The sequence below is a fragment of the Corylus avellana genome, chromosome ca2 (genome assembly GCF_901000735.1).
Source record: "Corylus avellana chromosome ca2, CavTom2PMs-1.0".
Lineage (NCBI taxonomy): Eukaryota > Viridiplantae > Streptophyta > Magnoliopsida > Fagales > Betulaceae > Corylus > Corylus avellana.
The window spans coordinates 506,390-534,354 of NC_081542.1; the positions used below are offsets into that span (position 1 = coordinate 506,390).

The following is a 27,965-nucleotide window of genomic DNA, read 5'->3' on the forward strand; positions in this document are numbered from 1 at the left end:
TTGTAGGTAGGCTCATATGTTATGTAAATCAATATTGCTAGTATCTTCACTTGCAAGTTAATTTCCATATTAAGACTAATTATAAGAGCAAATAATATATATTACTATAATCAATATATATATATATATATAAGCGTAAGAGATATTTTTTAACACGTTAAATTTAAAGCATCGACAAGAAGACTTCCCTACCAACTAGTCCTAGTCGTAAGAGCATTTTCATGTAATTAAAGTTGGGAGTTTGCTAAAATATTATTGTTCTCTTTGTTAAAATATTTAATTTTTCTTCTCAAAATAAAAATATTAACAAAAACAAATTAAACATAAAAGCATAGAAATAATTGTCAACTTCATATGAGAGCACTTTCGTTCTTAAAAAAGAAACAAACAAACCAATTCAAAACACATACAGTATTAATCAGTGATCACAGTATATCTAACAGGTTCAATTCATGTCCGACAAAAACTTTTTGACCCTCATCCAACGCCAACAACTACACAAGTTCCGTCTTTCCTTTGATCAATGGCAGATCGTAGACGCGTGGTTTTTGGATGAGCCGTAGCCGTACAGTAGTGCAAACTATTTCCTCTTTGATTTTCTTTTCTTTTCACACTGCTCGTACGTTACCACCACAAACCGCGTACTGTCGGGTTTGAGCTGCTTACCATTTACCAAACCAGAAACGCTTCAAAAACCGACGACAATGGAATGAGGGATGTTGTTTGTTTCTTTCTCGTACGTTCAACTGGGTGTGGGTGCGACTACTTCACAGCAGTCACCAACCAGGGGCTACTGCCTATTACACGCTCTTTCTGAGTCCAAAGGCAGAACCAATAAATGCATGGTCTTTAATCTTTATTCAAGACAAGCATCGGTTTTTATTTAGTTTTGTTAATCTCTCTCTCTCTCTTTTATCTCTCCGCCGTGTGTATGTGGCTCCTCGAGAAATAAAGAAAGAAGAAAGATGGTGGCTTTGGCTTGGGCTTGGTGCTATGCATGTTTGTGTGTGTGGGTTCTGGTAGGAGGTAGAGCTATGGCAGCAACAGAGAGCTCTGGCGCGCAGACGAGAGAGCTGGACAAGACGCCCACATGGGCTGTTGCTGGTGTCTGTGCTGTGATCATCATCATTTCCATCGCATTGGAAAAGGTCCTTCACAAGCTTGGAGCGGTATGTGGTTTAATATCAGCTTTAATTGCTTCTGAGTTGTGAGTAACTTCTTTTTTTTTTTCTTTTTTTTTATGTTCCACTGCCTTATGCTCTTTAACTGTTTTGCTGCAAATTAAGGAGGCTTCTCAAAATTTTATCTTTTAAACTCCAATTTCTACCATTTTTTTTGTTGGTTGGTTTTAGATTATCCCACTAATTCTGGTGGGTGGCCAAATGATATTTTCTCTGTTTCGATGAGGGTGTCTTCAATTCTTTTACTGTAGCAGCTATAGACAATTCCTAGCTAGTTACTATCTCTGCCTAACAAAAGAAACCAAGTGAAATTTGCCAACCCCCCCTCAGATCTCGACTCTGCAACTTTCCTCTGCTTCGATTCATATCCCCGTTAATGGCAACTGAGATGACCACAACGAAAAAGGAGATTACGGGGGATGCTCTCCCCTGTAATCAGCTTGAACTACCATGTCAAGTGCTCCATCTTTTCCAAAATTTGTTTAAGTCGAGTAATATACAAGAACTGAAAATCCAGAAATTTGGCATTTTTTTTTTAAATAATAATAAAATAAAAAAAAAAAAAGCAGAGAAAAGTTTTTGGGCAATTTCCTGTCTGTAGGTGTAGCTGTGTAGGTGGCTTCTAGGAAACTGAAACCCGTGATTTCGACGACAAGACAAGAACAAAAAAGGCCATTAAGAAAAACAGCCAAACACCACTAAAAGAAAGGGAAGTTTTGAGGTGTTAGTGTAATGGCCCGCACTAAGTTTTGAGAATTTGAGGTGTCATCTTCCCAAAATGGGATTGTGATGGTACAGCTAGTCAATTTGAAACTTTTGTAAAGCTTAATTTCACCTATTAAGTAAGTACTCTATATGAACTACTTGTATTCTCAATATAAAACCGTGGTATTACAGTTAGTCTACTTAGTTTAGACTTAAGAATAATAGTTTGTACATAAAATAAAATTACAAAAAAAAAAGAAAAAAGAAAAAAAAAAAGAATTGTTTGTTGAGTTCATGATGTTGCTCTATTTTGGTTCTTCGGATTAACCCTGTTCTTAATGCTTTTAAAATCTCAATTCAGTGGCTGACAGAAAGGCAGAAGAAAGCTTTATTTGAAGCTCTAGAGAAGGTTAAAGCGGGTAAACACATAGTTCATGATTACTCGTAAATTTTGATCTCATGGAACTTTGGTTGGATTTTTTTTCTTTAATTCTTGTTGTTTTCTGTTTTGAGGTGTTTTTGTGGGAACCACATTTTGTTAATGACATATATATATATATAACCTCCATTGCAATTACTGCAGAGCTGATGGTTCTAGGTTTCATCTCACTACTCCTGACCTTTGGGCAGAGTTACATTTCCAGAATATGTCTTCCTGTAAAGGTTGTAAACAATATGTTGCCATGTTCTTCTAGTGGTGATGACTCAACTACAGAAAGTCGTCGCAGACTATTATGGTATGACCGTAGATTTTTAGCGGCTGGTAGCTACGCTCCCAGTTGTAAGGAGGCAAGTGTATCTATCTATTGCCCATCTTATTCTTGGATTTTGAATTTCAGCTATTTTTAAAGCCAAACATAGAAAAAGAATACTGTTTATTGTCTCGAGGAGAATTATGGATAAAAATTCACACCTATCCTTGGATCAAATATGTTGGAATTGTGCATACTGATTCTTTCAAAGGAAATTTCTAAAATTTCTTTTACTTTATTAGTAATCCTGAAGCCACTGAGTTTGTGATGCTATTACTCTTGTATGCATCCTTGCTAACCCAACTCCCCTCATTCATAAATTCATACATACATGCACATATACTTTTATCTTCTCCTAAAAAAATGCCTTCAGTCACCACATGAGCAAACAGCATTCAATCTAGTCCAACTCCCTAATTATATTTTTGTCAACAGGGTTATGCACCACTTATATCTGTCAATGGATTGCATCAGTTGCACATCCTCATATTTTTCCTAGCAGTCTTTCATGTGCTGTATAGTTTTATCACAATGATGCTTGGCAGACTAAAGGTAAGGGAGCTTTTTATTTTTTACTTTTGTTTTTGTTTTTGTTTTTTATACTTCCAATGTTATACCGTCTGTATACTGATACTTGAAAGCTTTGGGGATAGTGTTAGTTCTCACCTTCTGATGCCTCTCAATTCATTGGAAATCAATCTGTGACAGGAAAATCATTTGTTTTCTGTTGTTGCATTAGCTTTTGGATGGAAGATTAATCTAAGGCTTCTCAAGAATGCTATAATCTCTAGTTAATTGATTTTTATCTCTGGGCAGTTACTAATGAAATACGCCCAAAGACCCAAAAGAACACCTACAGGGGTGAATAGGTGTTCTCAACCAATCACAACAAACATCAACAATTTAAAAATTAATTACCATACATAATGTCACTAATATTAATCAAAGCACAAAATAAATCAAACACACAAATTTTGGTGATGAAGTGGAAACTTCTTCCAAAGTAAAACCTATGAAAAGAATGCCACTAACAAGATCAATTAGTATAGCTATGGTCTCATTCATCTATAATTATTTTAAACTAAAACCAACAATGTCTGATATAGTGGCTTGGAATTACGTGAAGTGGATCACCTTCTGATTATTGGATATATGGTTTCTGGCTCCACTAATAGTAAATCGTGAGAGCAAGACTTAAATGCACAAATTTGCCCAAAAGAGTTCTTTATGCCATCTGAAGATATGATATACCTTTTACACACTTGGGCCTCCATAATGAACTTATAGTGGACATGACCCATATTGAATACTGGATTAACCACACATTCAATTATATGTAATGCATTTTTCAAATTTTCTTCGCACAGATTCGAGGCTGGAAGGAGTGGGAGCAGGAGACCGCATCCCATGACTATGAGTTTTCCTATGGTATGCCAACCAATGATGTAGAGAAAGCTTGTCTTTTTATGTTATAGCTTGAAAGTTGCAGTTCCTTGCTCTTGAACATGACACTCCCTATTTCAACTCTCAATAGTTGATGTATGTGCCTTTTGGAAGTTAAACTTTAATGTCTTTTTATGTGCAGATCCTTCAAGATTCAGGCTCACTCATGAGACATCATTTGTTAGAGCACACACCAGTTTCTGGACAAGGATCCCATTATTCTTTTATGTTGTAAGAATTATGTCTTCACTAATTTGCACATCTTGATTTTTGTTTTGTTATTTGCATTATTATGCTATAAGCTGGAAGTATAAATGACGTGATAACGAGGAATGAAACTTTTCAATTGCGACTGCAATAGTTGTAGTTACACTAGAATCGCAAAGAAGCTTGTAACTGCTTAGATTACACTGTAGGATGCTTAAAATTTTATAGTTATTGTCATGTTTTATCCATTTAGATTGACACTGAACTTAAAGTATTTATCTTTTGCAGGGATGCTTCTTTCGACAATTTTTTAGGTCTGTTAGTAAGTCTGACTACTTAACCGTGCGCAATGGGTTCATCACTGTGAGTCTCTGTTTCATAATTTTGTAGTCCTACTCAAACATGTCACCATTTTATGACATTACTACATGTATAGGTCCACCTAGCTCCTGGAAGTAAATTTAACTTCCAAAAGTATATCAAAAGATCATTAGAGGATGACTTCAAGATCGTCGTTGGAGTAAGGTAACAGTCACTCGATTTAATATCTTTTTTCATTTCATTACAACTGCAGCTTCAGTAGCCAATCCCCTATAATCAATTTGGAGTATATGAGTTTACTGACTTTTTTTTTCTTGATGTTGTTGGCAGTCCTGTGCTATGGGCATCATTCGTGGTTTTTTTGCTATTGAATGTTAATGGTAAGGAACTTGTTTTCTTGGAAATTCCTTTTGGAGTAAATTCTGCACGTTCAAGTAAAGGTTTATTAACTTTGTCAAAAAATGTCATTTTCAGGATGGCAGGCATTGTTTTGGGCGTCCTTAATTCCTGTGATTGTGAGAAATCTTTTTCTGTGGCAGCAAGATTTCCAAATTGTTGGAAAATGAACAATTCTGACCTTGTAATTGATTGCAGATAATCTTGGCTGTTGGAACAGAACTTCAAGCCATTTTGACGAAGATGGCTCTTGAAATCTCAGAAAGGCATGCAGTGGTCCAAGGGATTCCACTTGTACAAGGCTCAGACAAATACTTTTGGTTTGGTTGGCCTCAATTAGTTCTTCATCTTATCCATTTTGCTCTGTTTCAGGTACTCAATAGCCACCTTTATTGCAGATTCTAGATGTAAAAGTGTGTACCACTTTGATAAAATGGGTACCCTACATTTGTTGGAGTAGAACATTGTTTTTTGTACACTTGTTGAAAGTAGAGGAAATTCTGGTTTGCAGCACATGAGGTTTCGGTTATAGTATAGAAGTTTTACTGTAAAGATATCTTAGTTGTTCTTGTGGTTAGAGTGACCTGATTAGTGTCAATGTTACTCAACCGGATCTCATAATAAATGTTAAGACCATTAAAGAGGAAATATTCGGTCATTAAATTTATCTAGTTGAGAGATCAATCAATTGAGATTGTAATGACTAAAAATAAAATTGCCTGTAGCTGGATTTGATGATTTTTAATATGGATATATTAGATCTTATGCTTTCTAAACACAAACTATGTCTTTTGGTGAAGAGACAGCAAATTATCATCTTAATCTTTATCAAATTTTGATCCATGATTTTAGGGCTTTTTAGTAATGACTGTTTAACAAAGGTTCTAATGCTAGTACCTTTTTCTCATATCAAATTCTCAATCAAACCCCGTACAATTAGCAATTTTTATGGTTTTATGTTTTTGTGGTTTTGTCTTCTAAATTGTCTTTCGTGCATGTAACTATTCTGATAAGCTTTTCTGTTACATGCAGAATGCATTTCAAATAACATATTTCTTGTGGATATGGGTAATGAAGCGTTCTTCACTTAACTTTGCTAACTGCTATTGATTGTTCTTTCTTTTTCTTTTATTCATTTATTTCTCTTTTCTATTATCTATGTACTCCATTGCTAATATTATAGTTTGGAATTGCAAATTTCTTTCTGTGCAGTACTCGTTTGGGCTGACTTCTTGCTTCCATAACAATTTGAAGCTTGCTATTATAAAACTTTGTATAGGGTAGGCCTTTAAATAATCTTTTTCCCTTGCAATGGAAATAGCCACATGAGAAATGGATCTTCTTGCTTTGCTATAGAAGTGTATTTGCTTAGCTGAAAGAAGCATTAGGTTGTAAACACATTTCACATAAAGCCTGATCAAATGGCTGCACGTCAAGAAAGTAAATAACTAAACACATCAACATTATAAATCAATAAGAAAGCCAAGAGCATTACCTTGAATTGATGTGGTGAATCTTTACTTTACCTTGGATTGATGGGTTGAACTTTTCGTACATTTCACAGGGTTGCCGTCCTATGCGTCTGCAGCTACGTCACACTTCCGCTATATGCCCTTGTTACTCAGGTATCTTCACTAATTCTGTGAGACTAATGTAATCTGTAGAACGCTTAGACAACATTAACGACAATGTTGGGGGAATGGTTATAAACTAACACTGGTTTCAGATAAAAACTTCAAATTCTCAAGCAGTTTATATTATCCCACTCATGCTTTCAGCTGCATCAACCTTCTAAGTATTTACTGGTACTTAGATTTGTAACAATGTAAAAGCACTCGCATCTAACAAGAGAGCTCCATTCTAAAACACGAGACACATAAGCCTCACAGTCAACATGATATTTTAAAGAGAGCTCCATTCTGTAAGATATGATTGAACTGCGTGATAATTTTCTTGGTGGTGACTGCAGATGGGTTCATCCATGAAGAAATCCATTTTTGACGAACAAACATCCAAGGCCCTTAAGAAGTGGCACATGGCTGTTAAAAAGAAACGTGGGGGCCGGGGAGGAAAATCCCCTGCTATAACACTTGGTGGAAGCCCTGCCCTATCAACGGTGCACTCCTCCGGACACACATTGCACCGCTTCAAAACTACCGGTCACTCGACCCGCGCGTTCGCCTATGAAGACAATGAGACCTCTGATTTTGAAGGTGATTCTGTGTCTCCCAGCTCATCTACAACCAATTTGATTATAAGAGTAGATGATGATGAGCAACAAACTGAGATCAATGAACCCCACTATGAAGAAGAAACCAGAAATGAAGATGACTTCTCATTCGTTAAGCCTGCACCACTAAAAGAACCGTGATGCCTGCATTGACAGTTACTATCCAAAATTAATATCAATATTTTGTTACATGTATTGTGAAAAAAAAAAAAAAAATTATAGTTATTGGAATCCAGCCAGCTAAATAGAGGAAGCATTTTTGTACATTTACAGGCTTGTTCATAAATTTAGTAGCAATTAAAACACAGTTGACTTTGTTCTAATTTATCTTAATAGTTAAAGAATGCCAAATCTTCTCCTTCCTCCTTACATCACTTGTTTGGCTAGTTCAGTTTTGCTGTGTCGAGCATTTTCTCTTGGTATTGTTCACTAGGAAAGGTTGACGAGATTGGACGGAAGGCTAGGTCAAGACATTTTCTATTTACCCAGTAAATAGGTCTGGCACTCAAAAGTCAAAACCAAAACCAAGCGAAAGGTGTTTGGTATTATGCAATTGACTTGGACACACAATTGAAAGAGGCTTTTGATGGGATGGGAGTCACGTTTCCAAACAGATTTCGGGCTGCAGGTGAATTGCAATCGGGTAGACTTAAATCTGGGTCGGGGATTGCAGTTAATCCTGATCAGATAGACAATTGAGAGAGGCTCCCAATAGGTTTCACGTCTCTGTCAATTGTCTAAACAATGAACTTCATTAGGAGGGAAGCTCACAATTACTACAATCCAATCCACTCCGATCCAGGTGGGTCATTGCTATTCGAAGTTGGATATAAAGGTAGTGATTGACAGGTGCCCAAAAGGAGTAAGGGCCCCAACTCCTAAGCTACCTGCCAGACAGTTGCACATGTTGAATAAGGCTCACTCACTCACTCACTGCCACTGGGTGAGTGGAAAAAAGCTTCGTAAAGACGTAACCTGCCAATCCAGGTTGGAGTCTGGAGATGATGTACTTGGGACATTTTCATGATATTTTGCCTCAAATATCATCATGGTGTCGAAAAATAAGATGGCCTGAATTTAGCCAAGGGGAACGGCTAAATTCATATCTCTTTTCTTTATTTATTTATCAAACTTTTCTCAAACCTCCTCATTGACTCTTTGTTGATGTTCTTGTTGTGTTTTTTTTTTAAAAAAAAAAAGAAAAAAGAAAAAAAAGGAAGACAATAGAGAATTTTTTTGAGTTAATAAATTAAATGGATAAGGATTGAATGTAGAGATCGAGGAGAGAAGAAAGAAAGGAAGGGGGAATGGGGGATCCCTTCCCCCAAAGACAAAACAAAACATCATCAATGACAACTAACAACTGGGCCACCTCATTGCCCGCTCTCAGATGTAACCACATGAACCTCATTAACTCCCCCATCAGACCTGTCCTGCTTTAAGATAAGAAACTGTCGTTTTAAACAATGACAATTGCTCACAATTTCTTTATATTTATCTTCATTCTACACTAAACAGTACGCACCATGCCTTTTTCAAATTTCTGAACTTCAATCAAAACTACACAATGCCATGAGAAGATGGTGTAATTAATCAGCGGTGCAAGAGGGACCTCCTATAATAATTAAGTACAGAAAGAAAAAAAAAAAAAAAAAAAAAAAAACCAGAAACATCAGATACAAGTAAGTAAACAGTATTATACCAAAAATATGAATCTATACTCTGTATTTGTATGGCGCATGAAGAAAGTAATTAACAAAAAAAAAAAAAAAAAACATAGCAGCAGGTTCAGGCAGGGTGTAGGCAAATTTGTTGTGTTATTTGTCCTCTTCTATAAAGAGCGCGTCGCTCTCTACCCAGACCCAGCGAGTACGAATTGGCCTACCTCTTCTCTCTCTTTCAGCGTGTGTATGCTGATCGAGTATCTTCTTATCTCTTGTGAGAGATTTTTTTCACTTTGAGTTCTTACATGAGGCGAACTGAAACCACCTAACTCACCCACTCACCCACCCACAGCAGGACACAGTACCATCACCCACATCCTGATCCACCCTCTTTCTACGTATATATTCATTTACTCTTTTCTTCCAAACCCACAATCCTCACCCACACTCAAACACTTGACACACAGACACGCTCAAACCGTATGAGCCACAATGACTCCCTCTCTAACTCAAACTACTCCCGCAACCACCAACACATCTACGCTCGACGCGTCCGCGGCGGCTCCTCCTCCTGAGGCGGTCACAGTGGAGTCCGATTTCGTTGTCATACTGGCCGCCCTGCTATGCGCCCTCATATGCGTCGTGGGGTTAATCGCGGTGGCCCGCTGCGCCTGGCTCCGCCGCGGCTCCGGAAGCGCCGCGACCCGTTCTCCGGCGCGGGCTCTAGCCAACAAGGGCCTCAAGAAGAAGGTGCTCCAGTCTCTCCCAAAGTTCACCTACGACTCGTCCGAGTCGGACAACGCCAAGAACCCAAAGTTGGGGGCAGCCGCCGAGTGCGCCATATGTTTGGGAGAGTTCGCGGATGGGGACGAGCTCAGGGTGTTGCCGCAGTGCGGTCACGCCTTCCATGTCTCTTGCATCGACACGTGGCTCGGTTCCCACTCCTCGTGCCCCTCTTGTCGGCAGATCCTGGCGGTGTCTAGGTGCCAGAAGTGCGGTCAGTTTCCCCCTGCTCAAACTCCGCCGCAGGCCGAGTCGAGGGCCAGACAAGATTTCACCGCCATTACCATCAATTCTAACGCTGATAATACTCCTACTTTCTTGCCTTAGAACACACTACACTAGTTGGTCATCGCCATCATGTATATAGAGACCAATAATTCTTCAACCATGTTTAGAATTTTTCTTTCTTTTTTCTTTTTTCCTTTTTCATTTCCTCAAGTTAATTGCGAGAAATATGAGAAGGATAATTCCGCAGTATTTGTTGCTGCCCAAAATCTGTGTGCTCACTTTTTTGATTTTCCTTTGGCTTTGAGCAACTGGGTATTATTATGGTGTCTCATGTCAGGACCATGCCAATCTAAAATGTGCTCCTTTTTGTTTTGTTCTGCGGAGGTTTTTGTATTGGTAATCCTGGTATTTGAATGGGTTTTAAACGGACAAAAAGAGAGGAAATTTATTAAACAAAAATCTGCATCATTTAAAAAAGCAATCTTATCTTATCTAATCTAATCTAATCTAATCTATCCTTGACATCCTCTAACCGTAAAATGCAATCTGGATTCATGAAATGATATTCTCCCTATTTTGAGAATCTTGGACCCGCTAATTGGATTTGTAATGTATTCAAGGCCTCCAATCTCCATGTTCAGCGGACAGCGAAGAAGTAGTACAGGCTGGGTGATGGATTGGATTAAAAAAAAAAAAGAAAAAAAGACATTTCGTCCTTGAGAGGTAGAGGTCATTAGTTTGAATTTTTGGCCAATTTTTCGCCCCCTCCCTCTTATGAGAACAGGTAAAAAAAACAAAAAAAAAAAAACGGAGGCATTACTCTTATTAGGAAAGCAGAGACAGCTCTGGTATTTTTAACAAAAGAAGAAAGCATCTATCTTTTTTTTTTTTGTCGCCTTTTTGATAAAGTTGAATTAGTATGAGCTTCTTAGTGAAGGGGTCCCTCATTTGTAACTTTTATCATCAGGAATCCCACCAAGCAATCAGCCAATACAACTCTGCCAACATGACTTGATTGTCACTAAGAATCCAATTAAACGCAATTATAATTAAGCCTTTAAAGATTATTCTTAAACCTAATACAATCATGAATATACCCCAGAAACAAAAACAAAATAAATAATATAATCATGAATAAGGGCGAATTATTAAGTCAGAAAAGAAAAAAAGAAAAAAGAAAAGGTGCCAATGGCCTACGAGCCCCATCACATTGTTTGTAAAGGAAACAAATTTAGGAATCCTAATTCCTAACCTATATTAATATCTATATGGAGGAGATGGGTGATGGGGATGAGTTCACACACAATTTGTGTAGCTAATTACACCGGAGATGAAAAAGGCAACCAAAGCCTATTCTATTTGCTAGAAATCAATAAATAATGTATTGTTTTCTTTTTTTTTCCCTAAGCATCAATCTTTATGTTTCTTGAAACTCAAGCTTCTTGGAGTTATTATAAGAGTACATGGGAACTTTTTCAAACAAAGAAAAACAAGCAGAACTTTTGTCCAAAAATAAAATCATGATAAAGACAGATAAAGTAAAGGGAGATGGTGAAGAACAGAAAAAGAAAAAGGAAGAGATGCGGTAGACTTGCGAATACCTTCCGCATTTATCCGATCTAATAAAGTCGCCCTCCTAAATGATGAATTTGGAGACCGCTGGAGCTGGATTTGCTTTATCCTCGAGAGGGCAATATTATCTCCTACTTTTTGTTAGTTCAGGTGAGGGTCCACCCACCATTAAATCCGAGGTTATCTTTCCAGGAAGTAGCAACTAGCGAGAGATAAGCTGAGATTGTCTAAATATCTCAAACAGGTCAGGAGGAAAAGTAGAGAGCCGATGTGGGTTCTTCCATGATTCCATCTTCCTGCTAGAAATGATTAAAAAGGGCACTACATATTACCTCCATACTCCAACTTACTTGTTTTTCATGTCGCTCTCTCTCTGCAACCACGTCAACAGCCTCAGACTCATTCAAGACCTATTTTTCGTGCTTCTTTGCCCACTTTCCCCTACCATTTACCCGATGTCTTCGCCTGCATACTACCTTTCTGCTTGACTGGAAGGGAAAAAGTGAGTCAACTTTTAGCTACTCAACCCTTTCTTTTATACAAAATAAAGAGAACATCAAAATATAGCATCGCACCTACTCTCTCCGCGTGATGTGCATATCAGAGAGTACAAGAAAGATAACACAGGCAAGAATTTTAAATAAACAAGTCCTTCTATCCCACCTTAAATGCTTTATTGTCTTTTTATAGGGCACAATTTTTTTACTTTTTTTTTTTTTTTTTTTTTTCAAGCAATCCATGCACAAAAATTCAGCAAATGCAGAGGCAATACAGGCAATCTACTTAACATGTAAAACTAGGCAAAGTTTACTGTCATTCGGAGGCATTACAGACAATCTAAATTAACATTTAAAACTTGGCAAATATTTCTTATCACTGTCAGTATATATATATATATATATGATAGCATTTAACCATCATTACATAACCCTCCATCAGGACTCTCATATAAATGCCTCTAAAAGACATCTAGTTAATCTTCCCAAGTCCCACTCATGTAGTTTATTACAATAAGCATGTTTAACATTTTCAATGTTGGGGTCTAACTGATTAAGCACATCACATGCATATCAGATCCTGACTAACCATCTTAGAGCAAAAAGCAACCCAGAAGATGAGCTTTGTATATAAAAAAAGACTGCTCATGGCCTTCCCAATATCAGCTCATGGATGACACCAAGAAAGATATTCTGGGACGATCATGTTTCAAGGTGATTACACAGTCCAGCAGAGCGGTAATCCCATAAATGGATCAAATTTCTTCATCATCATCACTGCCACCCCCAAACATAGCAGCCATTTTCATAGCTAGCTTTGCTGCCATTTCCCTCCTCTGAAAATCAGGCATCAATCTCAAGCTTTCACGCATGTTCCCAATCTCAGACATCAACTGCTCCAAATCCTCAACGTCAAAAGGTGTATCCTCATCCAGCTCCGCAGCTTGCTCAGATGCATCAGGTATCACACTCTGGTCGTTCTCATCAGGTATCGCACCCTGGTCATTCTCATCCTGCAATGGGGCCACCGATGTCGAAGGCTGCAACTTTTCTTCATCAGGTCTGGTTAAGTTCTCTAGATCACATTCCTTGACAGAGCTATTCTGAGCAGCAAGCCCTGCCATATCTGAGCTTGAAGTACTACCACTTGCAGAAACCCATCCGTTATCTGTGTCCTCCCATGGTTCAGCTGAGCCCGCAGAGAGGATTTCATACTCCAATTCAAAATCAGATTCTCCTGAAGACAACTCTGGACAGAGAGGATGGGATGAAAAAATTTAGCCATGTAACTAGCGAGTAACAGTTCAACCTGAACATAATTTTTTTCGAGTAAGTAAACTCTACTATTATTCTGAAAAAAAAAAAAAAAAAGCACCTTCTTTTTCAGGTAACGACGATTCATTTATCTTATCCCCAGATTTGAGGATCATTCCAGGCCACATATGAGCAGAAAGAGCACCAAAGAGACGTTCAACTCCTTGTGAATCACCATCAACCGATAAACCTGTCAAAAACAGCTTCTTTATTCAGAGCGAACGGATTCTTATATAGACATATATATACACATAGAAATATATAGTTGTGAGAGTATCTTTGTACATTATTTGTAGCTTACAAATATTATTTAAGCCAATTCCATCCCTTTATATTGTGAAAAATCATCACGTTATCTAGAAAAAGACTTCATCATGTTCTCTCTTACTCTAATTAAAAAATATACATGAAATGAAAGTCTATCCAGTTCTCCTTAAACCTCTCAATCAGTAAAATATCTTTAACAAAAGATGATGTCCATGTAACATCACAATAATGGTCCTCTTTCACATAACAGGTTCTATGAAATTAACGGCTTTAAGTATAACAAAGTAATACAATAACAACAATGCAAGGTAGTAGTTTGTCACAACGGTTGTGACTCTGAAAGAAAAAAGTCATGTTTCCAATTGAGCAGCAAGGTATTTCATATACCTCACTTATGTATATATATTGTAATTGCAACATGTGAAGGGAAACATCAGAAATCAAAATGATTGCAAACCAGCTAGCCAATTGCAACTCAAGGCAAAGAATGTGCTTACATTTGTCAAAATCAGCATTGGAGGCGCAAGCTTCGATAAATTCAATGTTGTGTTGAGTGCACCATTCCAAACACGACCTCCTAATCTCCCATGATGGTTCTTCATCCCCCAATAAACTACTTCCTTCAGATTCAGATATCCCGTATCCAGTAAACTCGTCATAAGGATCGGCGGAGTCATCCCCAAGCCTGAGCAGGCGTCTTCTGTATTCAGCATGAACTGGATGGCCCGGAAGGAGATCCACCTTGTTCCCAATGCATAACAATATCTCAAAATTTCGGATGTCAGTGCAAGCTACCCAATCCTTAAGTGCAGCCAGAGATGACAACTGCATGTAATGGAAGATAAGAAACATATATTGAATCAAACCCATCACCTATTGAAGCATTTGCAATTTGCAAAAAAGAAAACAAGTTGCAAGGATGTCAAACGGGAAGAGGCCAACATCACTCATGTCAAAAACCATGACCAAGGCAGCCAAGCGGTTGAACAACGGCAGTGTCCCAATAGAGAATTCATCGTGAAGATGAGCCATCCTTACAGAGACCTCAGCTGTGTAGTACTTTGTGTCGATGGTCCAGCTGAAGATGAGCCAACATCACTCATGTCAAAAAAAAAAAAAAAAAGCTGTTTACAGCAACATAATGTGCGCTTTTGGAAATCCCAAAATGAAAAGGCAAAAAAAAAAAAAAAAAAAAAAAATTGCACAAAGTAATAACTTCAGTAACCCAGAATCGCACCCATGGACGAGCACTTCGGACGATGACTCAGAAACATCCTCAAAATCGACAGAGAGTAATCCTACAATCGACAAAAAGCTCTTAAAATCATCAAAATCAGGCACTTGATTATGCACAAAATTGAACACTTGCGTTGTATAGGGGGGTTTTCTGAGTCGTTTAACAATATGCTTTTTGTAAGAAAACTAAGAAAGGCATCGAAGAGCAATCAAAGATCGAGCAGAAGCAGTAAAATAAAGAGAAAGCAACCAAGTTGGACCGGCTATCCAACATACAGAGCACCCGATCCATTATCTATGAAGGTAATAAAGAGAAAAAGAAACGGAACATTACGGGAGAGGAGGGTCCTTTTGCCGACGTTGGAGGATCCGACCATGAGGATGCCGGGGCGGTTCTGCAAAACCCCATCTTCTTCACCCATTTTGAGCTTTGTCTTTCGCTTTCCTTTTCTCGCTCGGCGGCTTTTCTACCTACGGGAAGCGCTGCGACGCGTGACTGTCACGGCGACTCTCGTCGTCTTAAATCAATATCTTTATTCGACAAGTTTTCTTTCAAGGAAATTTTTTTTTATTTTTATTAAATTCATATGCATTTTAAAAATATATGATTTTTACATTTATTTATTTTTTATTTTTATATAAATTTTTAATAGAGCGTGTGATTTTGCATCTCAATATATATTAATATTAAAATATTTACGGTAATAAAAATCAATGCTACATTTTTCACATAATCACTTGATTAATAATTTAATATTGGTGTTTTGTGTGAGAAATGTTATTTTTATATATCACTACAATTGAGTCCTACAGATTCAATAAGAATTTATTTGTATTTGAAATCGTTCAAATCATCTAAATATATATATAGAGACTTTTTTTTTTTTCCTAATCGAATAGAGCCTTGATTGAAAATTTGACAACGTTGGTGCATCTCTGGGCATCCAAACTGAGTTCCATCACCTATCTAGTGACTGATTTTTACTTGTATGTGAAGAAAATGAAATGTAAGCGGTTCACTAATCTCTGTTACCCTTATGCAACTGGGTTTTCAAAGGTTGTAATCATTACAAATTATCAATATCTACAATGCAAAACATATAAGAAATTAGAATGTTGATTATGTGTGCATTAGAAAGGGCAATCTCAATGCCAGATTCATGATTTGGTTGAAAGTTTTTGCCTATATATTTAATATTTATATACACACCCACAGACAGATAGACAGACAGAACAAATCTTTTAAGAAAAAATTTGGCGGCTGACATTCCAGCCTTCCAGGAGAATCAAAATGAAGCAATAGTTAGAGAAAGTCCTGGACAATCAAGTCAGTTGTCCTTAGCATCAGCAGGCTGCTTCGCACCCACAGCGAAGAACTCACAAATGACTTCTAGAGGCATGCCCTTCGTTTCAGGAACCTTCAAGTAGACAAATATCCATGAAGTGATGCAGCCAATAACGTAGAGACTGAAGACACCCGCTAGGCCAATGGATTTGAGCATAAGAGGAGTAGAGTAGGTGACCATGATGTTTCCAATCCAATACGTCAGAGCACAGATAGCAATGCAAAGGCCTCGAACACGAGTTGGGAAGATCTCTGAGCAAAGGATGTTGGGAATTACACCGAAGGCCATGACGAAGATGGAGGTGTAGAGCACAGCACCAATGGTGGTGATTGTTGCGTTAACGACAGAGCCCATGTTGACAATGCTGCTAAACACTATGGCAATGAGTGACACTATTAGGATTGGTATTGTGTACAGCAGCAGCGATCTGCAAGAACAAAATAATGTAGACTAATATAATATATATATATATATATATAGCATGTAATTAGACTTCCATTTCAAAATCACTTGTTCTTGTGATTACCTTCTGCCAGCTATATCCATTAGCCTCATGGCAAGACCTATACAAGGAAGCATCAAGAATGTTGTTAGAGAACTTATCAGGAGAGATGCAGAGGAGGAACCTATCCCCATATTTGATAGAAGAACTCCAACACCTGCTTGCTCAAGGATCTGAGGACCATAGTAGAGAAGCGCATTTATACCAGAAATCTGCCAAGACAACACAAAAAGAAAAAAAATGTTAGGAATAAACATATGAAGTAAAGAAGAAGCATGGACTCCATTTCAAGATACCTGGCCTGTCTATTAATATACCTTGAAATTGGAACTGGGAACAGAAATTAAATTTCAGGATGCAATGGGAATGAACATTAATGAATTCATGATAAAAAAAAGGAGACAATTTTAGTTACTTTAGATGGATAATTTGGAACCGGACCCAGTCAACCTTGAGCCACATATAGATTTGAATTGAAAAGAGAAGTGGCATCATGGATTATTGGATTACCAGTACTGCTACATATACCAACTTTTTACCTGCTGAAGCATTTGGAGTCCTACCCCAACAAACAATGCACGCTTAACTCCTGGTTCTAGAAGATAACTCCAATTACTTGGCCCTTTAACAACAGTTTTCGGTGCTTGATCCATTGCTGGTCCAATTGAATGTCGGCTGATTAAAGCATTGGAAAAAAGAGCTGGCTGACTAACCAAAGCAGCGGCCTGAAAAAATTCACCTTCTTCAGGCATTGCAGCACTAGGAACTGACAATAGGGACCCATGCCGAGACCCAATGGCAGCCTCCTGGTGCAAATAAATTCTTTGAAATCCTCCTTCCTTTTTCCCATCTTCACCCACTTTCTCAGACCATTTCCACACCAGTTGCCAATCCCCACCAATATCTGCATGACTGACTGCTTCACCAGCATTGGCGCTTAAATGGCTACCATGAGATATCATGTCCTTATCCATATCGGTGGTGGTTTGACGTGAGAGCAACGGGCTATTTAAATTGGCATCAGATGTGTAGCCCTGATAATCATCATCCCTTTGTCTCTCAACATCCCATTGTTCTTCATTTTTAGCATCATGCTCTCCTAAGTTGGGAGTGCTGCCCATGTTTGAAAAAATCAGGCTGCGCATACTTCCAGCTGTCTCAGGGAGTCTCTCATGGACACTACCAAAGAGAGACACAAGAGGATCCACAAGAGCAATGCTTCCATTACCAAGAGGACTCTGTCCATTCACAGGTTTGGCAACCCACGAGAGACCCTCTCCAGAAGGGCCAGAACCATACAACTTTATCTCATCCTCCCCTGCAGCTGTGTCGTGGTTACCAGTTAGCTCATTAGCGGGGTTAATTATGTAGTCTTGTATAGATGCTTCAGCCCCAACGCCAAGGCCTTCAACCAGCAGAGCTAACTCACCTGTCACGTCTTCCCTGCCGAGTAGTCTTTGCAACACCTGCTCAGCCTCAATCATCCGCCCTTTACTAGCAAGCCACCGTGGAGATTCAGGCAGCCTGGCAGGTAAAATATCGTTGAAGCGAAAAAAAGCAGGGAGGGAATACAAAGAATACCAAGCATCAATCTCCAGCTTGGTGAGTCCAAGAGCGACATTCCAAACAGCATGCAGTAAGACAAGAACATTCCAGCAGAACCAGTGAGCTGAGGAATGGTATTCAATTGTCCCCGAATTTCAGGTGGAGCTGTCTCAGATATGTAAAGTGGAACAAGAGTAACCGCAAGACCGACTGCGAAGCCATCTAATAGCCTCGCGAAAAGAAGAACAGGGACACTGGGAGACCACAGCATTATGAGACCACTGATAAAATACATAACTGAAGAGATTATCAGCATAGGACGCCGTCCAAGCCGATCAGACACCGGCCCAGAAAATGTTGTAATTACAGTGCCTCCGACAACAGACATGGCTAAATTAGGCCTTCAGTTGTAGGTTCGGTTTCCAAATTATACTCCTCCTTGATGTAAAGAATAGCTCCTGCAGAAGATGAGAGATGACCAACATGTTTTTTTTTTTTTTTTTTTACAACTCATCCATTAAATGCTATCTTGCATCGATCCTAATAAGACATGCAATGTATAACATAGAATATCCATAATTCAGAAGCCAATCAGCGCGCAGTTGATCCTCTGAATTCTGTGTTCGAATTCCAGGTTCTGATCGGTCAATCTCAATCATGATGAGATTGAGAACAAATTTAAGATTCAGAAATTTGAAACCAGATCGAGGGCATCTCATCTGAGACAGATATCAAACTTACGTACGTAAATGATGACAGATACCTGCAATGGTTGAATTGTCCCATCCTTGCAACAGGTTCCCTATTGCAGCAGCAATCGCTACAAGCACAACTTGGCTCATTTTCATATATTAATGTGTATATGATATATGGAGATAAAACTTTGTGAAAGCTCAATTATCAATATGACAGGATAGAGATAGAAGTCATCGTACGTATTAGCATTTACCAGCAGTTCCAACGGAAGACCGAATGCAGTGGCATACAGCCGATCGAGGAACGTTAACGCGCATGCTTTGTTTTTGTTGCTTTTTTTAGCAATATATGTAACTATAAAATGTAGAGAAAATAAAATCTAAAATATATAGGAGGGACTGAGGGAGGGCAACATGCATTAATGCAAACACCCCAATCCATCCAGTTCATTACAATTTACAATGTACGTAAAAAAGAAGAGAAATATAAATATAAAAACTTCAATTAAAATATATAGGAAATTGATCCATATATAAAGATTTGGTCCGGCCTATAATTTATTTCAATTAAGGACTAAAGAAAGGAACGCTAAAAGAGAGAGAAAGAAATACATGAAAATTAATTAATATGATCGATGCAGTTTCTTAATTAATCACTCTTATGTTTTTCCTCATCTCTTGCTTAATTTGTCGTTTTGATCGAATCCAATTAGTACTTGTTGATCATTCATTTTCTTCTATTGCTTAATTACAAGGGTGTAATACGTGAATTAAATACACGAATTTTCTAAATTAATTACAACCTCTAAAGATTTATATGCCCCATCTATAAGGTGACGTACACAAGAAATGTACATGATCGATGTCACAAAAAACTCCAACGACCAAAGCTGGTACGGTACATATGGTTGACATGCTTTCTTACCATTTTCTGTGTGGACCTTATAAATATAGTTGACTTGAAGATATATTTAATTAATTAGTAATTTAACAACAATTATTAATACTCAGGATTTAAGCCTGGTCGATCTGGTAATAGTAGTATTGAAAACAATTTTTTTTTTTCTTTTAAAAAAAAAACAACAACAACAACAGAAAACAGTACATTTTTCTCAAAATCATTAATAAACAATTCAAAACACAATTTTTTTAAATATAGAAACCATATCAATGAAGAAATTCATAATCAAATGGAAAAATAAAATAATAGCAGAATTAAAATAAAAGAGACACAAAAGATTTTATCGATCAATGACGTCCTACGTCTACAGATAAAGCCCTAAGGACTATATTATGCTTTTATTGAATGAATAGTTTACAATACATAATGATCTATTTGTAGAGTTTGCATATAAATGTAATTTTATAATCAAATTCCTTAATTTAGGATCATCAAATCATAATTAAATTCCTAAATTAAGTTAATCTAATTTTAATCGAATCTCTAACTTTAGAGTCATTCAAATATATTCTAACAAAACATTTTTTTCAAACCAAAGCTAAAAAAAAAAAAAAAAAAAAAAAAAATCGTGAACCTTATCAAACCCTCTCTCGCTCAACTGTTCAAAATTTAAAGTAATTCAATAATTGATAATCCAAATCTGATATTATTGTTATTATTGGGTCCAAGGGTTAAGGTTGCCACCTCATTTATATATATATATAGAGAGAGAGAGAGAGAGAGAGAGAGAGAGCGGTAGCAAGAGAGAGAGATAGAGAGTTGAGATGAATTAATGTGGGTATTGTTGATAGATCTGTTTTGAAGAATGGAAGCAGCTCCATTTTTGCGAAATATACAGCAAGCAGCAGCAGATACGGAGACGGAGTGGAGTTTTGAGGAGATAAAGATATTCGAGAGAGCGATAATACCGGAGGAGTTGGGTTTTGATTGTGACAACCCTTTTGAAAGAATAGCGGCAAGGCTCCCTCGGAAAACTGAAGCCCAAGTGAGGATTCAGTGGCAAATGTTGGTTAGAGATATTGAGATGATTGAAGCTGGTTCCATTCCACTACCCCACTACAACACTAGTACTAAACCCAAACGAAGAAGAGGGGTGCCTTGGACCAAGGAAGAAAATGAGTATGTATCTTTTTTTAATATCTTTCTTCTTCTTCTTCTTCTTCTTTTAATTAATTTGCATCGATCGGAATCATCGGATAACAAAACTTTCAAAAACAATAAATAGCTAAACATTTGTACAACTATATATATATATATATATGTTTGCGGCAGATTGATGAGGAGAATTTAAAAATGTGAATCTGTTATATATTAATGTTGCTTCTGTTGCACATGCAGGAGAATTAATTAATGTTGTGATTAATTAATTAAGATGATGATGCATGAAATTAATTAGTGGTGGTCAAATAATTTTTATTTTTTATTTTTAAAAAAATGGTTGTTAATTATTTTATTTCCCTCCATTTAGTGATATATATATATATATATATATGATTATGACCCACTTATTCTTATTACAACTCTAATATCTATAATCTTTGTTAATTAATAAATAGTGTCTTATAATTTTAATTTATTTTATTTGGTAATTAAAAAAGAAATTAATCTAATGAATTTATAAGTGGCATGACTTGAATAGGTTGTTTGAAAGAGGTTTAAAGAGGTTCGGTAAGGGAGATTGGAAGAGCATTTCAAGGCATTTTGTGGAGTCAAAGCGCCCATCACAAGTTGCAAGTCATGCCCAGAAATACTTTCTTCGCCTTGAAAAGTCCAGAGCCAAACAAAATCTACATTCAGCTTCCACGTCCAACCACTTCCGCTCAACCTCATCTTCTGCACCCCCTTCTTACCAATAAAGCTTTTTACTTACTTTCACTCTTCTCCCTCATCTACTCATATATTATTATGCATCTATTCTATATATATGTCTTCACTCACTTTTTATTGCCAATCTCTCTCTTTCTCTCGCTCTCTCTTTTTAAAAGACCTTCAGTTGAATTTTTTTTTTTTTTATTTGAATAAAAGCCTAAAATTACACACACATATATATATAGGGGGCCATAATCCCTTGGCTTATATGTGGTTTCTTGTCTCTACTGTTCATATTGTTTGCAATTTAGGCACATAATTGTGAGAGGGTCTTGTAAGGCTCACTTCTCTTAAAGGGTGTTCTTGCAACTCAATACTTAGGGGTAATTATCTTTTGTCTCCATGAACTACAGTGTTTTAGCACTTTCCCCACATGAACTACCCCATCAAACTACCATTTTATGACAAAAAATCTCATTCCGTCAGTCAAATGGGTTAAAATTGACAGTCAATGGTCATATGCAAGTCATGTGCTATTTTAAATTTTTTTTCTTCCACTTTTGCCCTCATTTTAAATTGCTTTCATGTGTTGGATTAGGGTTTAGGAGGGTATAAGCATCATTTTCTCGGTCTGAAGTGAGGGCAAAAGTGGAAGAAAAAAATTACCCCCAATACTTATTTGGGCAAATGATAAATTATCTTCTTTAGTTTGATCAATATTTTGTTTATTGTTGCTTTGTTTCATCTATAATATTGTAATTACAAAATATATATTCAAAAAATATTTTACGCCAAAACAAGTGGAAGTAAGCAACGTTGTTTTTTTTTTTTTTTTTTTTTTTGAGGGAAAATCAATCTGATTTCATTAATAGTGGTTAAGAGCATAAAATCTCTTACAATCACAGAATATACAATTTTGCAAGATCATAGCCGAAGTTAAAAGATTACACGTCAAAAATTCAAAAACATAACAGATCTTCCAATGAACATGTCTATGTCGTCAAACATCCACTATTTCAGCTCGATCTTCAGATAAAAGAACAGATTTGCTAAAGCATACTCCTTTCGGGAGCACGGGAAGCCATTTCCTAGGTATGAGCAAAATACTCACACCTAAATCATTCCTCTCTCGACCCGAAAACCAGAAGCATTATTCACGTCCTCAGCCCAACGGCTAGGACCATAAAATAAAAACAACAACAACAACAAAAAACAAAAACAAAAACCCCCTCAAGCAGCAGTAAAGAAGCACAACATCGTAAACATTCTTTCGAAAGATACGCCTTCGTTGAAGAAAATGATCAGATCTAAGGTTGAAAAGACTAAATCTAGATCTACAAATTAGATCTAAAGCAACCCGTCAGAAACGGAGACCGGTGGAGCCTACAGAGAAGATGCTGAGCACTACTACCATGAAAGGGGAGAAGGGAAGATCTAGATCTAAATCTTCCCTCCTTTTGAAGTTCTTTTTAGTATTGTTTAGATGAAGAGAGAGAGAGGAAAATTCTAGAGAGAAGGCAGTTAGGATTTAAGCAACGTTGATTAGGAATATTAGCTAATATAAGATTGTCTTTGGAAGACTTGCTTATGGTTAATATCCACGATTAATGTTCCTACATCCAACGAATCTAACCTAAACCCATATAATATACTGTACTAATAATAAATATGGCAGAATCAAATATGGGTCAAGCTCATATGGGCTCTTGTCAGATCCAAGCTCAACAAGCAAAAAGCTGAAACCCAGTGGAGCAAGAAATGGTACATGCACTCTTCCGTTTATATTTTCAAGTTTACATTTTTTTTGACATGGTAGGTAGTGAATTAAATTATTAGATTTGAATGAATCACCCTTAGATTTTAAATTCAATTGTGATTTTTACTGTCATGCCATAGAATATACAATTGGAAGCATGAACTTGAAAGTGCATATAACATTTCTCAAATCTAAATTCCACAGACCCATGGAGTTGCAGACTTCTTTTTTTTTAAAAAAAAATATATATGTACACGTTCGCACTCCCAAGTACTTGCTCTCTAACATGACATCTAAGATCAGTATTGAATTCAAACAATCCAAATTTAATCATAACTCCTTTTTTGTCATGGAAAACAGATTCAAACAAATCAATTTATTCGAAGAATTGATCAAAGCACAAAGATCACTTATTTCTGATTTTTTTTTTTTTAATTGCAAAAATCCTTGTCGGAAAACAACTTTACCCTAATCCAACATTATTTAATATCTATTCCTTTTATTTTTCTGTATGCCCTCCTTATGCGTTGAAGGTAAAGATATAGAAGAGGAAAGATTCATACCTTCAATTGGTTTTTCACGAGAAAGAGAGATCATGATTAAATTTGGACCGTTGATTTTTTTTTCTTCTTTTTTTCTTTTTTTTAACAGAAGATCTTCTTCTACCGCACCTAAATCAGATCCTTCAGTAGTTTCTTGTTAACTAAGTCAAGGGAAAAAAATAAAAAATAAAAAATAAAATAATAATAATGAGGCCTAGGTTTAAGTCCAAGTTCATGCCAAAAATTAATTTGATCATGATTCATGCTTTATAACACGACGCCGTGTTTTGTTTTCTTGACCTTGATAGCTAATGCCAAACGTGGCCTCCTGCGTTTTTGGAACTGCGGTCTCCCAAGTGATCTGTCTGTCATAACAAACATAGTATCCTATTAGCAGAGGAAGGGAGGGGGAGATCTATCATAGGACTGAACAAAATATAGCTTTTGTGTGTGCAAAAAGACACGGATGCAGGAATTTTCTCTTAACGCAGTGAGCCAGTGAAATACTAAAAAATGGGGGCTTTGTGTTTCTCAGGGTCAGGGAGAAAGAGAGTGAGAGGGGTCTGCAGTCGCTAAGAGTAGTAGCAGAAGAAATATATAGACATTGAGAGAGAGAGAGAGAAAGAGAGAAACTTAAACAGGATGGGAGGGGTTGAAGGAAGAAGAGTAAGCGAGGAACTAAAACCATATGGGTATTTCGGGCTTTGCGCCGTCGGAGGAATGCTCAGTGCCGGCACTACCCATCTCGCTATCACTCCTCTCGATGTCTTGAAAGTCAACATGCAGGTTTCTCTCTCTCCCTCACCTTTTTTTATTTTTTTATTTTTTTTTAATTATAGTTTTATCTTGATTTCTCTAGGAGGGGGAGGAATGTGTGTGCTTTTGCTCTTTCCCCTTCCCTTTATGATATTTGATTCTTGTTTGCTGATGCTTCAACAATATATGCGTTCTTAAGAGTCCATCTCTGCTAATAAAAATTGAATGTTTATTTGTTTGTGCAAATAAATTTTACTTCTTATGTATTATGTCAGCGACAACACCCACCTAGTGATTATTCGTATTGATACTTTGACTGTGTAATATAAATAGTCTCTGTTGCCTGTTGATGTGATTTTCTCTTGTCTAAAAATGGGGATGTCTTACTTACAAAAAAATTAAAAATGGGGATGTCCCATGAGCTCTGTTGGTGACTCTCTCTAGGAAAAATATTATTTATACATTGCTTGGACGCTTAATGGATTTAGAGGTATTTATAGGTGCACCCAGTCAAGTATAACAGCATTTACTCATGTTTCACTACCCTATTGAGGGAACAAGGCCCTTCTGCCCTGTGGAGAGGTTGGGCTGGCAAGTTCTTTGGATATGGTGTTCAAGGAGGCTGTAGATTTGGTCTATATGAATACTTCAAGAGTCTCTACTCCAATATCTTGGTAGACCACAACAGAAGTGTCATTTTCTTTGTTAGCAGTGCATCTGCTGAAGTATTTGCCAATATAGCTCTCTGCCCATTTGAAGCGGTTAAAGTACGGGTTCAAGCGCAGCCCCTTTTTGCTAAGGGTTTGCTTGATGGCTTTCCCAAGTTATTTGCATCAGAAGGCCTCCTTGGGTAAGCTTTTTTGTAACATAAATTTCCATTTTGTATTTTAGCTTCTGCCATGTTTCTATTCTATTGATAGATATCCTATTGCAGATTTTACAGGGGACTTGTGCCACTTTGGGGTCGAAATCTTCCATGTGATTCCCTGATTTCCTGCAGATTTGTTTTCCTATTCTGCTAAATGTTTGCACTACTAATTTAAATGAATCATCTTTTGATTGGAACTGTGAAATTTTCTGCTAGACGTAGGTTTTGAGAGTAACTTGCAAATCTTCATTTCCTTTTAGTTGGACCACAGGCCATGAGATTGCTCAATGGAACAACATAGGTAAATCTTGTATGAGCTGCGAGACATTTGAATAAATAATGCTTGATATTGAGAAGTACAAATCTCGTATTAAAGTCACTCTGATATAAACACCACCATTATATTAGTTTAAAAGTTGTTTGAAAGTATAAGTTAGTAACTTATTAATTTGTTCATGTTCCTTTTACATGCTCATCCTTTGAAATTTTTCTTGGGCAGTCTCCATAGTAATGTTCTCGACCTTCGAGCATTCTGTTGATTTTCTTTATCGAAAGGTTGTTCAGAAAAGAAAGCAGGATTGCTCAAAAATTCAACAGCTTGGAGTAACATGTTTGGCTGGCTATGCTGCCGGATCCATTGGTAGCTTCATTTCCAATCCTGCTGACAACATTGTTGCTTCTCTTTATAACAAAAAAGCTGATAGCCTCATGCTGGTATTGTCACTTGCTTACACTATTGGTTGGTGATACTTTTTTGACATAATTAGGGAACCGAATTAGGTCTAATCTGCAATTTCACATGAGCAGGTGGTGAAGAAAATTGGGCTTTTCAATTTGTTTACAAGAAGTCTTCCTATTAGGATAATGTTGGTCGGACCTGCAATCACTTTGCAATGGTTATTCTATGATGCCATCAAAGTTCTAAGTGGACTGTAAGTACGTGTTATGCACCCCTCCCCTCCTCCCTCTCTTTGGCCCCAATTATAACTATCTTCCTTTTTATGTGCTTGGAATGATGTGTTGTATAATTTAGGCCCAAGTTTCTGATAGTTCTTTAGGTCTGTCAATCATGACTTGAGTGCCTTTGAGGCACGAGTTTATATGTTTGATAGGGGATTGAGGCATTGGCATCAAGCATTGCACTTTTTAAGCCAGCAATCATGATTATCTCTGGTGTGAACTTCCCGCAATGATAAAAATTTGAAGTATATATTCCCAGTATTTTACATTTCAGGTTCTTATCAAAGAAAGTGCCTGATGCACAGACATGGTGGCATGCATCGGCCATATTCTTTGGTTTGGGGGAAGAAAAAAGCATGGATGCAGTTAGAAGAAGGGAATTATGGTGTGTTGGATGCAGTTGATGGTTGGAAATATCTCTTGTTAGAGGCATAGGTGTGTCCAGGGGTGGACCTACCTTATAAGTTGGGGTGGGGGGGTCTTTGGCAACCCCAAAATGTTTTAAAATTTTTATACCATAGCTCCATCAATGATGACTTTTTCACTCCTAGATGACTAGATGATTTAGCTTTCTACTCTTTCTATCTATGTGTTTATTTATTTACTTAGGTTCAGAGTCCCCACTCAAAAAATACTGGTTCTACCCTAGTGTGTGTCCAACAGTGTTGTAAAAAAGGGTGCTGGCATATTTGGCCATAATATGTTAGAAAAGAGTAGCATAGGAGGTGAGCTCCTGACCAGCTATAGTTTCATGACTTATAAGGTAGTTCTGGATTTGTGCATCTCAGGGTTGAACTGGCACGCTAAGGGTTGTAGATGGTAGTCATGAGGTATTTTGTACAGACACGAGTCGTTTTGCCATGTAGATTGTCAAAATTCGAAGTTTTTAACCAATCTTTCTTCTTTGTTTACTGCTGTTTAATGACATGGTTTTTGCGATGAAATTATACAGGCCAACTAGTGGAGAAGTTACAACTGACATCAGAGTAGATGGAGCAGCAGCCTAAGATCATGTAATCTTCACATCCAACACACAGTGACAGTACCATAGGACTTTTGTGATGGCAACTTTTGATTCTTTGCCATCAGTTTTCTTTTGGATGCAACAATTTTATTTTTATAGACAAATCACCTACTTGGAAGCTAAAAGCTATCATGTAGTTCAACTTAGAAGGATGGTGGGAACTCGTAGTTCAACTTACGAGTTCCAAATTCTACATCTGCAATCTGGCCGGATACCTAGAGCTTTTTCTGCAATGTAAAATTTATATACAAGGCTGCTTCTTCATATTTGGTATATTATTGCTAATACTGCTCGGTTACAGTTTAGGAGGCTGTTGAAATGGGTTGGACTGGCACCCTTTCATTTATGCCGATCTACATTTCATAAATTTGGTGAATGATTGACATTCCTGTTTATGCTTCAAGC

General features: G+C 37.2%; 5 protein-coding genes and 1 pseudogene across 5 annotated transcripts; 4 read left to right on the plus strand and 2 right to left on the minus strand.

The window, feature by feature from the left end:
• The first annotated feature begins 505 nt into the window (after positions 1 to 505).
• On the plus strand, positions 506 to 7,606 carry LOC132168699 (MLO-like protein 10). The gene is made up of 15 exons (XM_059579719.1): positions 506 to 1,169; positions 2,248 to 2,305; positions 2,470 to 2,675; positions 3,074 to 3,190; positions 4,006 to 4,066; positions 4,224 to 4,312; positions 4,577 to 4,651; positions 4,725 to 4,813; positions 4,940 to 4,989; positions 5,084 to 5,124; positions 5,204 to 5,377; positions 6,038 to 6,073; positions 6,218 to 6,285; positions 6,570 to 6,630; positions 6,975 to 7,606. Exons 1-15 carry the CDS (start codon positions 966 to 968, stop codon positions 7,374 to 7,376), a joined length of 1,731 nt encoding a protein of 576 aa, XP_059435702.1. The 5' UTR covers positions 506 to 965; the 3' UTR covers positions 7,377 to 7,606.
• A 1,455-nt stretch (positions 7,607 to 9,061) lies between these two features.
• On the plus strand, positions 9,062 to 10,288 carry LOC132171183 (RING-H2 finger protein ATL8-like). Its single transcript, XM_059582432.1, has one exon. The coding sequence runs from the start codon at positions 9,392 to 9,394 to the stop codon at positions 10,007 to 10,009; it is 618 nt and encodes a 205-aa protein (XP_059438415.1). The 5' UTR covers positions 9,062 to 9,391; the 3' UTR covers positions 10,010 to 10,288.
• Positions 10,289 to 12,320: 2,032 nt separating this feature from the next.
• Positions 12,321 to 15,311, minus strand: LOC132172465 (uncharacterized). Its single transcript, XM_059583975.1, has 6 exons — positions 15,131 to 15,311; positions 14,798 to 14,858; positions 14,503 to 14,638; positions 14,058 to 14,385; positions 13,355 to 13,483; positions 12,321 to 13,228 (listed from the first exon to the last, which is right to left on the minus strand). Exons 1-6 carry the CDS (start codon positions 15,216 to 15,218, stop codon positions 12,735 to 12,737), a joined length of 1,236 nt encoding a protein of 411 aa, XP_059439958.1. The 5' UTR covers positions 15,219 to 15,311; the 3' UTR covers positions 12,321 to 12,734.
• An 813-nt stretch (positions 15,312 to 16,124) lies between these two features.
• Positions 16,125 to 19,031, minus strand: LOC132172373 (monosaccharide-sensing protein 2-like; annotated as a pseudogene).
• Positions 19,032 to 20,650: 1,619 nt separating this feature from the next.
• Positions 20,651 to 21,701, plus strand: LOC132172974 (transcription factor DIVARICATA-like). Its single transcript, XM_059584540.1, has 2 exons — positions 20,651 to 20,964; positions 21,485 to 21,701. Exons 1-2 carry the CDS (start codon positions 20,651 to 20,653, stop codon positions 21,699 to 21,701), a joined length of 531 nt encoding a protein of 176 aa, XP_059440523.1.
• A 2,565-nt stretch (positions 21,702 to 24,266) lies between these two features.
• Positions 24,267 to 27,925, plus strand: LOC132171320 (mitochondrial phosphate carrier protein 1, mitochondrial-like). Its single transcript, XM_059582607.1, has 6 exons — positions 24,267 to 24,738; positions 25,209 to 25,558; positions 25,643 to 25,686; positions 26,076 to 26,290; positions 26,384 to 26,508; positions 27,489 to 27,925. The coding sequence occupies exons 1-6, from the start codon at positions 24,595 to 24,597 to the stop codon at positions 27,541 to 27,543; spliced, it is 933 nt and encodes a 310-aa protein (XP_059438590.1). The 5' UTR covers positions 24,267 to 24,594; the 3' UTR covers positions 27,544 to 27,925.
• Positions 27,926 to 27,965: the final 40 nt, after the last annotated feature.